Raw genomic sequence first — 14827 nt, 5'->3', positions numbered from 1 at the left:
TTGAGAACGGCGTAAAACACCAAAGTTTGATGCGTATAACTTAAAGGCTGAACAAGCTGATGGGAGCCACGGTTAAAGTTTGGACAATTTTGTTATCGAAAATTTCCCTCCTGATTGTAGAGAGCGTGCAATCGCTTCGTGTCATCGCCCCAACGCTTGTACCTTTGTACCATCGATTCGTGCCATCGCTCTGTCGCTTCGTTGTGAGAACGAGAACGTTACCTGTCCTCTACATTTAAATCTCTGTAATTTCTCTGACTTAGAGACTTATCCTGCAAAGGTCATACATTTATGAAGATTATAATATACTTCGATTTTCAACACTCAGCAATATTGAGCAGCTGTATAAACAAACTGAGGGAAGCCATCTGTTCGAAAGCGAACAGAATATGACTTGGGTTTATAGCCAAAGGACGTACATTAATTTGAGTTGGAAAAAAGGGCGATCCCACAAAAGCAGAAGTGTTTTTGAAATTTAGTCGTTTTTAGTGAGTTGTTAATTCAACATGGCTCACCTGACATAGGCTGTGTCGGACTTATTCCGTAATATTGGCTCAATTCAATCTTTTCTGACAGTTGTTCATACACGTATAGAGTCGACTAAAGTAGCCACTGCTTTATATATTCCGTTTGCAAATGTGCGTTATATATAGTAAAGGGTCGCTTTTCAGTCTAGGTTTTATTGATCGGAGAGAGAATATATGAATATCCAACTTACACCAAAAGCCACAGAGTTAATGATACAGTTCGTCGCCATGTTTGAGTTGCTATGTGTGGTATTTTGTGGCAATAAACACCTTGTGTTGATGCATTCGTTTTATGTATAATAAACTTACGATTCATATACAACTCATCTGTCAAATGACGCGACTGTTCGAATGAGGGGTGTGATTAGGCTATTTCCAGCAGGTTGCGAGGAGGCAATAGGAGAAAGAAACACAAAAGACCCTTCCGGAATAGGCTGCGCATGGGCAGTGTCGTGCCATTTCTTACATCTGTGCACAGCAGGAGGGCGAAAAGGGAGCGTGACTCCGTGAAAATAGTGTTCTGTGTGGACGGCGATCTGAATTTGAATAAAGACCCTGGGATGATGAAAATTATAAAAACAGTAGTCATAAGGTGCCACTTGTCTTGTCCGCTAAGCAAGGACAGCGCAGCTGTTGATGAGGCTATGCCTATAACGAATTACGATCAATAATACTTGTTGATTAAGACCACAGGTTTGCAGAATCATCGCTGGACTCCATCGTGAATTACCTGACAACGATGTGGCTGTTTAAATCACGTAAGTTAATTTTTTTAATCCACAGATATTAAACCTAAAAAAAACCCGGTGACATACGGCCTCTGGTCAGTTTATCTCAACCAGGGTTTTATTCTAACTGTTCATGTAAATGCATCAATAGTAGAAATTTACACGCCCCCTTGCACAATAGCTTAAGCAGGTTTGGGTAAAAAAATGCTGTGATGTTAGTTGCAATTTATTAGGCCACACCGAAACTGAATCACTCAAAATGGTGTGTTGTCATCACATTTAACAGACAATCACAATCACGTATGTTCACACACACACACACACACACACACACACACACACACACACACACACATATATATATATATATATATATATATATATATATATATATATATATATATATATATATATATATATATATATATATATATATATATATATATATATATACAACATCATTTGATAGGCGTTTAAGTGTAATCAAGAATATTTCACTTTAACGATGGATGCCAGCATTATGGTGGGAAGAAACCGGGCCTATAGCTTATAATGTACTGGTGACGTAAAAATGACATACGTCTGACGTCACGCATGTGTCCCTAACAAGTGTCAGAAAAAAAAGACGAGCAGACTGCTCATGGTACATACAATGCGTATACTACTATATATACAAACATTAAGACCCTCAAAATTTACCAGACTTAAAATGCATCATTTTCAGTAATATCTCTGTGAGAAAAGCTACGGAAAACTTATATATAACATTATGAAAAATATGCCATTCCCGTTCATGCAGCGTTATATTTTTAACATAATATATACAGAAGTTTTGAAGCACGGAACATGTCATCTCAAAGGACGAGAAAAACGCAGTGCGACACCGTAGTTATGTGATGTGCACCAACTCACAATTGTCGAAATTCATCAGCTAGCCGTCTTCTGAAACAAATGGATCTGTTTTATGTGTTTTTATTTATTTATTTATTTATTAAATTATTTATTTGGCTGTTGTGTCAGATTTATGGGTGGAGGAAATCGTGTAAAACCATGGATCTTTGGCAACACACTAACGAACTTGCTGGCATGTGACATACAGGCAAGCACACATATTGGTAGAAAACAAAATAAAATTAAAAAATTCAAATTAACATTAAAATTAATTAATTAAAATTAATTAATCAAAATGAGTAAATTAAACGGCCACAAGAACATCGTCGACGGCTTATTATATGTAAGGCCCCATACACACTGAATGCCCAAATTCCCTATCCATGGCCGCAGTAGAACCTGTTTATGGTGTGTGTCTGCTAGAATGTTTCCTAGATTTGACACCCTGCATTTGTGGTCTCTCCTCGAGATCACAGAGGAAGTGCCACCATGTCACAAATGTGTCATTTTACACATATCTTTTATCGTACTTTGAAATAACTGAACTAAGAGTATCTTTCATTTCCTCAGGGAGAAGGAACACTTCGTTTGCCCTGCTGATCGCTGCCATTTTGGTTATTTCCTACCTTGGCTATTCCTTAATCGATGATATGTATGAAACCGTTTACGGTAGGTGTAATTACAATACTGTATTCCCTGTGTTCTCCCGATGTAACGCAATGCAGATAAACTGCTAAATTTTTATGGAAAATCTGTTGTTTGAATGATGCTGGAATGTAGTCTGTGATTACCGTAATACTGTGTCATATTCAACATAATATCCTGTTAGTCTAAGTACAGTCGATATTCTACCACATAAATATAATACATGTTGAATCTGGTCGTGGGTTTCACCCGGCCCCTGCCCGATTTTCTTTGCTGGCCGCCGTCGAACAAGTGAAACATTCTTGATCACCGCGTAAAACACAAATCAAACAACTTTATTTATTTATTTATTTATTTATTTGATTGGTGTTTTACTCCGCACTCAAGAATGTTTCACTTATACGACGGCGGCCAGCATAATGGTGGGTGAAAACCGGGCAGAGCCCGGGGGACACCCACGACCATCCGCAGGTTGATGACAGACCTCCCCACGTACGGGCGGAGAGGAAGCCAGTATGAGCTGGACTTGAATTCACAGCAGCCGCATTGGTGAGAGACTCCTGGGTCATTACGCTGCACTAGCGAGCTAACCAACTGGGGTCCCCAAATCAAATAAATAAATACATGTTGAATCAACAAGTATTATATCTGACACAATAATCTGCAGCATTGACAGAATACATTCTAGCCTAACTCAAGCAACAGACTATTTTATTTTTTGATAATGTAACTACAGAATGAATGGTTATGACTTAACGCAATATTTCAGCCATATACCGTGGCGATGTAATTATAGAAAGAGAAAGAGTTTAATCCAGCTGAAAGTCATCCAAAGATTGTGCAACCTTGATTAACATCTTTTGCAGTTTCCTCCATGACGTATACTTCGACCCGGATTCTGTATGCTGGTGCACTAAGCATTCCCGAGGCCTTATCCGTTAAATCGTTTTAATGCATGTAACTGTCTACTAAATGTGATGACGAAGCTGGTTTTGACTAATTCTACACCAGCAACATATTGATTTTGTTATTACAGCATATTTTGGATTCTTAAACCCTGGTTGTCAGTCGATACTCTTTAAGCATTTACCTGAGCAGTTACAGAGTGAAACTGTAACTGTTTCGACGACAGTGTGATATTTGGCAATTGGTTACATGTAACCGGTGAAATACGACCTTTTGTCGGTGATCCTCAATTAGGGATTAATATAACTGTTCGTGTAAAAGCTTAAATAGAAGCGCTATAGATTAAGCAGCATTAGTTAAAAAAAAAATTGCATTGGTGTTAATTGCAATTTATTACACGCCACAGGAATGCTAGAGTGAATGTTATGTTGTCACACGTCATAAACAATAACACGAAAACAATGCCTAGATACCAGGCATGCCTTGCCTGAATAATATATGTGGTGATTCTATGTTTGTTTTTTTTTTTTTTTTTGTGGCGTTAGCCATTAAAACAAATCAACAGGAGAGTTTGGAACTGCTTATTACGCGGTCTACTGTGATCAGCCCATGCCAATCAGTTTATAATCGGAGGCTCGGCAAGGCGGCGACCAACGACGTCGGGGGTTCGAATCCAGCTTTGGCTGAGCTGGCTTCAACTTTATGTCGGGACTTTTGTGAAATATGACGGTTTTCTCCATATTGTGGGATGAATAAATAAAACAAACTAGGTAGATAAATCAATCAATATTCAATCAATCCGTCAATAAATGTTAGGACATGATAGAATTGCATCATTACGCATAGATGCGGGTCTCGTTTGTGAAAAGATAAGCTCATTCATGGACATGCCAGTAGTTTAAAGAATGACAAATTAGAGTTAGCCATGCACATTGTCAGCATTTACGTCATATCATGGCGAAGTAGGCTGAAGAAAAATGATCCCCAAAACGGTGTTGTGTTATTGCACAGAATCACCGGATGTCAGTCCAGGCTAGCTCTTTATCACAACAATAATAATCACAACATATTGGTCTGGGGTAAAGAAACCCTATGTGCAATGTTTTTTTTTTGTTCTTTTTACTTGGAAACAGATTCCTTACCTTCATTCAAGGAGAATTCTGTGAAGCTGGCTGCTAATGATAAAGCGATAAAAGTATTGATTGTGGCCTACTACAGAAGCGGTTCTACTCTCACCGGAAGTCTCTTTGACGACAACCCCGTGGCCTTCTACAGCTTCGAGCCCCTTTACCCACTTTACCTACACACCATAGCCAAAGGGTATCCAGTGAAATACTTTAACGGCACTGTCAGGTTAGTAACCTTACGCTGTTAACTCTTCTGGATTTTAAAAAAAAGTGACGACATGTCGTTCCTCTGGACGGATTAACCTTTATTTTATACAAGGCACATCACAACCAGAGATTACCCAAGATATTTCATGGGCTATACATGTATCGCAATTAGTCTATCCCCATCTTTTGTTTGTGTGGGGACTTTATCCACAATCTAGCCTATAGATCTACACTCAAAAAAATTAATCTGTTAATTTTAACTGAGTGCAGCAAATTATTCTGCTAAATATAACACACATATTCTATTAATTTAACATAAAGACTCTATTAGACTAACATGATGTTATTTTGAATATGACACAGTATTATGTTATAATAACAGAATACAGTCTAGTATCACTCAGACAACAGACTTTCTGTTAAAACTAACAGATTGATGTTTTAAGTGTATGCGCTCAAGATATATGGTTCTTCTTTGCCTGCCATTTTGACTTAAGCCTGCTTAAGCCATGGTGCTGGGGGCGGGATGGCGTAATTTGCTACTGTTTAATGCATTTACATGAACAGTTAGAGTCAAATCCTAACCGAGGTAAATTGGTAAGAGGTCGTATTTTACCGGTTGCGTCTCTGCGAACAGTCACTGCCCTGGTTTACTCTGTGTGCTGTAATTCTTATTTTATGTTATATTCTGAACGTGTATAATATCTCAGTGATATAGCCTAAAACGTGTTCATACGCAGAAGTTAACATGTCTGTTTTCATGTAGCTAGCTGAAGTCTTCTGTATGCTGGTTACATTCCAATAATCTGGACTAAACCTTCAGATGACATTTTGAAAGTTTTTTTTTTAATTTCGCTAGATGAAGCCTTCTGTATGTGGCCTATATCCAAATGATCTGGCCTAAACCTCAACATAAAGGCATGTTGAAAGGTTTGTTTCATTTAGTTAGATGGAGACGTCTGTATGTGGGCTATATCAGAATGGTTTGGCCTAAACCTCAACATAAAGGCATTTTGAAACTTTTTTTGTTTTTATTTAGCTAGATGAAGCCTTCTGTATGTGGACTATATCAAAATGATCTGGCCTAAACCTCAACATAAAGGCATGTTGAAAAGTTAGTTTTCATTTAGCCAGATGAAGCCGTCTGTATGTGGGCTATATCAGAATGGTTTGGCCTAAACCTCAACATAAAGGCATTTTGAAACTTTTTTTGTTTTTATTTAGCTAGATGAAGCCTTCTGTATGTGGACTATATCAAAATGATCTGGCCTAAACCTCAACATAAAGGCATGTTGAAAAGTTAGTTTTCATTTAGCTAGATGAAGCCGTCTGTATGTGGGCTATATCAGAATGGTTTGGCCTAAACCTCAACATAAAGGCATTTTGAAACTTTTTTTGTTTTTATTTAGCTAGATGAAGCCTTCTGTATGTGGACTATATCAAAATGATCTGGCCTAAACTTCAACATAAAGGCATGTTGAAAAGTTAGTTTTCATTTAGCTAGATGACGCCGTCTGTATGTGGGCTATATCAAAATGGTCTGGACAAAACCTCCAAATAAAGGCATGTTGAAAGGTTTGTTTTCATTTAGCTATACGAAACCGTCTGCTATATCAAAATGATCTGGCAGAAACTTCCACATAAAGCCATGTCGAAAGATTTGTTTTCATTCAGGTAGATGAAACCGTCTGTATGCGGCTGTATCAAAATGGTTTGGCCTAAACCTCCACGTAAAGGCATGTTGAAAAGTTTGTTTTCATTTAGCTAGATGAAGCCGTCTGTATGGGGCTGTATCAAAATGGTTTGGCCTAAACCTCAACATAAAGCCATGTTGAAAGGTTTATATTCATTTAGCTACATGAAGCCGTCTGTACGGGGCTATATCAGAATGGTTTGGCCTAAACCTCCTCATAAAGGCATGTTGAAAGGTTTGTTTTCATTTAGCTAGATGAAAGCGTCTGTATGGGGCTGTATCAAAATGGTTTGGCCTAAACCTTCACGTAAAGGCATGTTGAAAAGTTTGTTTTCATTTAGCTACATGAAGCCGTCTGTATGGGGCTATATCAGAATGGTCTGGCCTAAACCTCAACATAAAGGCATGTTGAAAGGTTTGTTTTCATGTAGCCAGATGAAGCCGTCTGTATGTGGGCTATATCAGAATGGTTTGGCCTAATCCTCCTCATAAGGGCATTTTGAAACTTTTTTTGTTTTTATTTAGCTAGATGAAGCCTTCTGTATGTGGCCTATATCCAAATGATCTGGCCTAAACCTCAACATAAAGGCATGTTGAAAGGTTTGTTTTCATTTCGCTACATGAAGCCGTCTGTATGTGGGCTATATCAGAATGGTCTGGACAAAACCTCCAAATAAAGGCGTGTTAAAAGTTTTGTTTTCATTTAGCTATACGAAACCGTCTGCTATATCAAAATAATCTGGCAGAAACTTCCACATAAAGCCATGTCGAAAGATTTGTTTTCATTCAGGTAGATGAAACCGTCTGTATGGGGCTGTATCAAAATGGTTTGACCTAAACCTCCACGTAAAGGCAGGTTGAAAGGTTTGTTTTCATTTAGCTAGATGAAGCCGTCTTTATGGGGCTGTATCAATATGGTTTGACCTAAACCTCCACATAAAGGCATGTTGAAAGGTTTGTTTTCATTTCGCTAGATGAAGCCGTCTGTACGGGGCTATATCAGAATGATTTGGCCTATACCTCCTCATAAAAGCATGTTGAAAGGTTTGTTTTCATTGAGCTAGATGAAACCGTCTATATGGGGCTGTATCAAAATGGTTTGGCCTAAACCTCCACGTAAAGGCATGTTGAAAAGTTTGTTTTCATTTAGCTAGATGAAGCCGTCTGTATGGGGCTATATCAGAATGGTTTGGCCTAAACCTCCTCATAAAGGCATGTTGAAAGGTTTGTTTTCATTTAGCTAGATGAAGCCGTCTGTATGGGGTTATATCAGAAAGGTTTGGCCCAAATCTCCTCATAAAGACATGTTGAAAGGTTTGTTTTCATTTAGCTAGATGAAGTGGTCTGTATGTGGGCTATATCAGAATGGTTTGGCCTAAACCTCTTCCTGAAGGCATTTTGAAACTTTTTTGTTTTTATTTAGCTAGATGAAGCCGTTTGTATGTGGGCTATATCAGAATGGTCTGGCCTAAACCTCAACATGAAGGCATGTTGAAAGGTTTGTTTTCATTTCGCTAGATGAAGCCGTCTGTATGTGGGCTATATCAGAATGGTTTGGCCTAAACCTCCTCCTAAAGGCATTTTGAAACTTTTTTGTTTTTATTTAGCTAGATGAAGCCGTCTGTATGTGGGCTATATCAAAATGATCTGGCCTAAACCTCAATATAAACGCATGTTGAAAGGTTTGTTTTCATTTAGCTAGATGACGCCGTCTGTATGTGGGCTTTATCAAAATGATCTGGCCTAAACCTCAACATGAAGGCATGTTGAAAGGTTTGTTTTCTTTTGGCTAGATGAAACCATCTGTATCTGGGCTTTATCAAAATGCTCTGACCTAAACCTCCATATAAAGGGATGTTGAAAGGTTTGTTTTCATTTAGTTAGATGAAGGCATCTGTTTGTTAGCTATATCCAAATTGTCTGGCCTAAACCTCCTTCTATGTAAAAATGGTCTGTTTCTACTGACTATATATATAGTCATATATAGCACCATTATATAATATATATATTTAAGTTGCGAATATTTAGACAAATTTGATATAACTATTTACTTATAGGTCGTGATTTGTCATATATTCAAGTTATGTTAGCAGAGTGACTATTTGTACAAGCGAGGGAGAAAAACTGAAAAGCTTTCGCGTAGACTGACAAGAGTTGTTGCTTTTGCATCAAGTATGTATGTATGACAATTTGACGAAAGGGAGTATAATGCGCCTTCTTGTGGAGAAGTGCTGCCGTCACTCAAGTAAAATTTCGAAGACATCATACCTACCCCGGGAAAACCAGCCCTGTTTCCTTACTCCAGCGCCAAGCGTGTTACCAACAAGTAACATTTTTTACAATATTTGGTATTACCCAACTTGTGTTTTGATCTCGGGTCTCCCGACTTCGAGGCCGACGCTCTAAGCATTAGACCACCGAAGCGGTCTCTCTTGTGAGCGAGTGCTTGAGGTTTAACGTCGTACTCAACATATGACACTTCAGTTATATTATGACGACGAATGAATCCTTGGGGTGTATGTATGTAATGTGCCTCCTTGATGCAGGACGGATTTCCACCGCTCTTTTATCTAGTGTTGCTTCACTGAGAAGACTTACCGAAGGCAAGTAAGCCGCCCTGCCCGAGCCACTATACTGATACGGGTCAACCCCGTTGCACTATCCCCTTCTTGCTAACGGACAACCGATTAAGTTATAACTTCCTCTTTTAAAGTCTTCGGTGTGACTCGACCTAGGATTGATCCTGGATTTACCGATCCCGAAGCGGACGCTCTATTGTATTAAAGGAGTGAGCGGGTTTCAATCAAACGTATTTACTGATTTACTTAGATGGATTATTGCGCGTTACTCAAAATTATAAATCAAATCAAATCTCAAAATTATAAATCACTAATACGGCGGCGGTGAAAAGACAGGTGGACGGCAAGTGAATGTCTTGAAGGCAAAGAAAACACTAACGTCATATAAAGAATTTGGCAGCTAAATTGTTATTAAATACTGACGAATTTTGTTTTAAAAGTTACCTAGTAAAATTCACTTGAAACATTAAATTCTACGGTGACATTTTCTGATCATGTTGGGGCCAGTGACGTCACATTAGATGTATGTCACTTATAACAGACAAAATTTGCTAGATTTCGTCATTCACAATGTATATACGCATAAATCGAATCGACCTTGAAACGAACCATTTTAAGCCCCAAAAATATGTATCCGATGGTTTAAAACCATTTTATTCAATTGGAAAAATTCGAAAAAAAGATGGGGCTATTTTCCTTGAAAATATTTAATAGTATTTCATCTAATATATGAAGTTTTTCATGTTAGTGTTTCCTTTAATTACCAAATAATATATGTCAACTTTTGCAGGGAATGTCCGGACAAGCTGAGGGAAGACGAAACCATGGCAACAGAGATTTTGTCCGCCATCTATTCCTGTCGATTTCAAGATTTCGACGTGGCAACCGCGACCAAGCAGCTGTGTAATTCGGTGTCCAAAAGTATACTAGACTTCTGCCATTGTGTTCTCCAAAAAAAGGGGAATCTAGAAATGGTTCCACAGGACTGCTTTCCGGCGTACTATCAAAGATGTGCGCAGGCGAAATATCGAGTTGTTAAAAGCGTGCGCGTAGGAATGGATGTAGCTAAACAGCTGATTCAGCAATATCCGGAGGTCAAAGTTATTCATTTGTTACGCGACCCGAGGGCAATGTTTTGTTCTAACAACTTTGGTGCGAACTGTGTTGTCGACGTATTGACCGTGGAAGCCTTTTGTCGGCGTATAACGAAGGATTTCAAAGAACGACAACTCTTGGAACGGGAGTATCCGTCCAGTTTCAAAGAGGTCATTTTCGAGGATTTAGTAGCCGACCCTGTTGGCGTTGCGAAAGACATTTATTCGTTTGTAAACTCGCGGCTTCCGGATTATATGGCGAAATTACTTCTTGAAAAGACTCATTCCAAGAGCGATGGACCATATGGAACAAGGCGAGAAAACTCGACTGCAACGGCCTACAAATGGACAAAAATCATTGGACAACGCACGATCACCATGATTAACAGCCATTGCTCTGAGCTAATCAAGCACGGAAAATTTCCTCAAATCATCACAGAAAAAGACTTGAGGGGTTTTCGAATTCCACAGAGACCTTTCAAAGAGTAACTTTTCAGTAGAGTGTATTGGCACATGCTTTTAATGGACTAGAGTCTGTAATAAATGTGTAAGGAAGCCGGTTTCCCTCTAGATATGTCCGGTATTCTCCCAGCATAATGCTGGCCGCCGTCGTGTAAGTGAATTATTCTTTAATGTGGCGTAAAATGTCAATCAAATTAACAAATAAATAAACATAAGGAAGCTGGTCTTGTGGCAATCCCATTGGTGAAGAACTTTTTTCGGACAAAAATCTTGATACCTGACCGCATGTGAGAAAGTTCTTCATTAACTTGCCAAAGGCCAGTGGTTTACGCCGGAAACTACGATTTACACGAAGATGTGGTCTACTTCATTCAGCATTCGGCCGTAAGTGGGAAGGTCTGTCAGCAACCTACGGATGGTCGTGGGTTTCCCCCGGGCTCTGCCCGGTTTCCACCCACCATAATGCTGGCCGCCGTCGTATAAGTGAAATATTCTTGAGTACGGCGTAAAACACCAATCAAAAAAAAAAAAAAATCATTCAGCATTCAACAAGTAAAGGCTTTATATAAATTATGTGTACTGTATTTAAAGGCTAATTTTATTAATCACACTGGTCTGTGGGAATTATGCTGTGTTATTTCAACAATATTGTTTTCAAGATTGACGGTCTAAACCGTGATTTGGATACTTCACATATTATCATATCCTAACGTAGACATGGAATTACATTACGTTACAAACGAAGCGGAAATGAAAAGATGGTTCAGATTCCTTGTTGGGTTATCTCTCCGCGCTCTGCCTGGCTTTGTACCATCCTATTTGAGGCCACCCTCGTATAAGTGAGATATTCTTGATTACCAGCTTATTTAGTCCTCCCATTATGATTCGAACTCATCGGGCAACAGATTTTCTGACAACTGTCACCGTTGAAGCCACAACTGCAAACTGCTTAATTTTCCGGCTGACAAACTGTGCCTTATGTTTAGAACAATTTTTACGTCTCAAGAAGAAAGCTGAGAAGTTTTCCTGTATCTCTTTATGCTAGTATACATCCTAAACAGAATATAAGAAATAAAAAATGCGGAAAACAAGCTGAGTAATGGACTGTTACAATGGCAAAGCTTCGCACAAGCAAATGTAGCAATCGTAGGTAATTAGCAATGTTGCTCTAAGGGACATAACTCTTAGGTGTTACACAGGATGTCCCCAACATGTGCGTTGACGCTGAATGAAGCGATCGTTCTGATTGGTTGATCCGGAGGATGAGCCTCGTTGTCCGCCATCTTAAAAGTTCTATGCCATCTAAATAATTTGTCTCGTCTCGTGTGTGTTACAGTCCTACACTGCGCCAGAAAATAAGAAGGGCAACACAAAGACTGTCAAAACTAGGTTAAGCCAAAAACAAATACCCAGTCCTTCATTTTCTATTTGTGAATAGTTGCGCTCCGCTTTGTTGAGGCTTCTTGAAGCATATGCGACGGGTTCTTCATTTCTGTTACGTTTATGCTGGAGAACAGCACCAATGCTATACCCAGAGGTGTCACAAGCCAAAATGATTAGCTTGTCAGGGTCGTAATGTACAAGTAGCGGATAATCACTAAGGCTCTGTTTGCTGAGATTGAATGCTTGTGCTCTTTAGCAGTTCACTGCCAAGGATTACCCTTCTTCGGGAGATCATACAAAGGAGCAAGTCGAATGGACACGTTTGGAATAAATTTACCATAAGTTGTCAGAAGCCCTTAATACGCCCTCAGCTCTGTGACATTTTCTGGCGCAGGAGCATCTTGAATTGCCCTGATTCTCTTTGCAGTAGAGTACTGCCCCTCTCTGTCGGCACACACGCCCAGGTAGTCAACTTCCGATAGAAGAAATCTGCACTTACTGACCTGTAGGGGAGCAACAGCGTTCTCAAGCGTTTTTGGAGCTTTGTTGAGATTATGTTCATGATGTGTGTGATTTTTACGGAGATCAGAATGTCGCCAAAATATGTACATGTAAGTACTTTCAGCGTTATTTCCAAATCCCTTTGGGAAATTGCTGGAGCCGTATTGATACCGTACGATAGTCGGTTGTACTTGAAGAGGCTTTTGGAAGTGTTTATAGTAGTTAGGATCTGGGATGGTTCATCTAACTCTAGTTGCTGGTACGCGTGGCGAAGATCAAGTTTTGTAAATTCTTCTCCACCATTCAAATTTGGCAAAAGTTCTTTCATTCTGGGAATGAGGTAAACGTTTCGCGTGCTGAAGCGATTCACACTGACCTTGTATCCTCCACATAGGTGTATTTCGCCGTTGGGCTTTAGTACTGGAAAGATATGCGTCGCCCAAGGAGAATACTTGACCTTTTCGCTGATACCATCCGCTTTTAAACGGTCAGTCTCAGCCTCCACCTTTCCGCTTGGAGCGAATGGAACTTGTCTGGCTTTACAGGATACTGGTTTGGCGTCTGGCTGTAGATCTATGCTGACTTGTAGGCCTTTGATATGGCCTAGTACACCTGGAATAATTTAAGAAATTCTGTTCCGATATTTTCCGGTTTTGTGGATTCATTTTTGGCTGAGTTTATTTCCAATGATTTTTCCGTCGAATCGATTCCATGGTTTAAAGTGTCGCAACCAGTTCACGACCAGGCAAGGCGGGCCAGTTGCCAAGGACAACAAGTAGAGTTAAGTCCCTTGTTTCTCCGTCGCCACTGTTAACGGATGCAACCAGCTGAGCTTTGACCCGAATCATTTGTCCAATATAATAAAGGAGTTTCACCTGGCTTGATTGAAGTTTCCCATCACTGAATTGTCATGAGTAAGATTGTTTCATCTGTAATTGCGTTAGCCTCCATACAGGATTGAAATCGCTCACAAAATGTTTCAAAGTCTTCCCATTTTCCGGAGAAGCTTGGAATAGGGACAGCAAACCATGTGGCCTGGGGCTGGGCTTCGACTGCTATGTTGTTGTTGCAACTTAAAGATCGTGTGATACACAGTTTATTTTATTTCGCTGTGATTTACTCACCCAATTCCCTGTCGACGGGCAGCTAAATGGACCGTAGTTCGCCAGTTCTGTCATGTACTAACAATAAAATGCAGGCATTTCAGTTCCAACGTCTTATCTTCTGAGCACGGTCTACATTGCAGTTGTGATCAAGTTAGACCTATCCTAGTCTGTGTGTCTACGTTTGACGGCTATAGTCAGTTTCATTTATGTAGGCAATATCTAACAGCTTGTGTCTGGCATCATTTTATTTACTTCTCCACTGTAGGGAAGATATCTTATGTTAAGTGAATCGAAAGAGCATTATGTCATTTCCATGTAAGACAACCCTATTACCCTAATGGTCACAGTCTCCAGCATTCAAAAATCTATATATATACCGGCCCGGATAGCACAGTTGGTAGAGCGTCCGCTTCGGGACCGGTAGATCCAGGATCAATCCTTGATCGAGTCACACCTAAGACTTTAAAAGAGGAAGTTGTAACTTCCTCGCTTGGGGTTCAGCATGGAGGGGATAGTGCAACGACTGGTTGGCCCGTATCAGTATAATGGCTCGGGCGGGGCGGCTTACTTGCCTTCGGTAAGTCGTCTCAGTGAAGCAGCACTAAATAAAAGAGCGGTGGAAATCCGTCCTGCAACAAGGAGGCACATTACACGTACATGCACCCTAATGATTCCTTCGTCGTCATATGACTGAAAAATTGTTGAGTACGACGTTAAACCCCAAGCACTCACTCACTAAGCACTCAAAAATCTATAGAAAACAAACTCAGATCGGTTCGCATATATATAAAGGCCGTATCACGTGCTACATTTTGATGTTTGTCCTATCATTCTATACTTTATAGTTTTAAAACTAAAGGGAATGTGGGATATCTTCTAAATGGCGGATATCGGAAAATAGACTGAACACGGTGCATTTTACAATGTTGGGACACGCCCCACTGAATTTATCATGGTTCCGGGACGAAATGGACCGCT

General features: G+C 39.7%; 1 protein-coding gene across 1 annotated transcript; it reads left to right on the top strand.

Annotated features, from left to right (window-relative positions):
* Positions 1-1234: 1234 nt before the first annotated feature.
* LOC135479802 (carbohydrate sulfotransferase 1-like) lies at positions 1235-10886 on the top strand. The gene is made up of 4 exons (XM_064759708.1): positions 1235-1285; positions 2717-2815; positions 4831-5050; positions 10094-10886. Exons 1-4 carry the CDS (start codon positions 1267-1269, stop codon positions 10884-10886), a joined length of 1131 nt encoding a protein of 376 aa, XP_064615778.1. The 5' UTR covers positions 1235-1266.
* Positions 10887-14827: the final 3941 nt, after the last annotated feature.

Source organism: Liolophura sinensis, chromosome 12, assembly GCF_032854445.1.
Source record: "Liolophura sinensis isolate JHLJ2023 chromosome 12, CUHK_Ljap_v2, whole genome shotgun sequence".
NCBI classification, from domain to species: domain Eukaryota; kingdom Metazoa; phylum Mollusca; class Polyplacophora; order Chitonida; family Chitonidae; genus Liolophura; species Liolophura sinensis.
The sequence above is the reverse complement of the archived record's forward strand: the minus strand, read 5'-3'. Positions and strand labels throughout refer to the sequence as shown.

Excerpts from the sequence above, each read along its gene's own strand:
- LOC135479802 (XM_064759708.1), top strand. Across the intron at positions 2,816-4,830 it reads TATGTATGAAACCGTTTACG|ATTCCTTACCTTCATTCAAG; the intron begins GTAGGTGTAATT and ends ACTTGGAAACAG. Across the intron at positions 5,051-10,093 it reads TACTTTAACGGCACTGTCAG|GGAATGTCCGGACAAGCTGA; the intron begins GTTAGTAACCTT and ends CAACTTTTGCAG.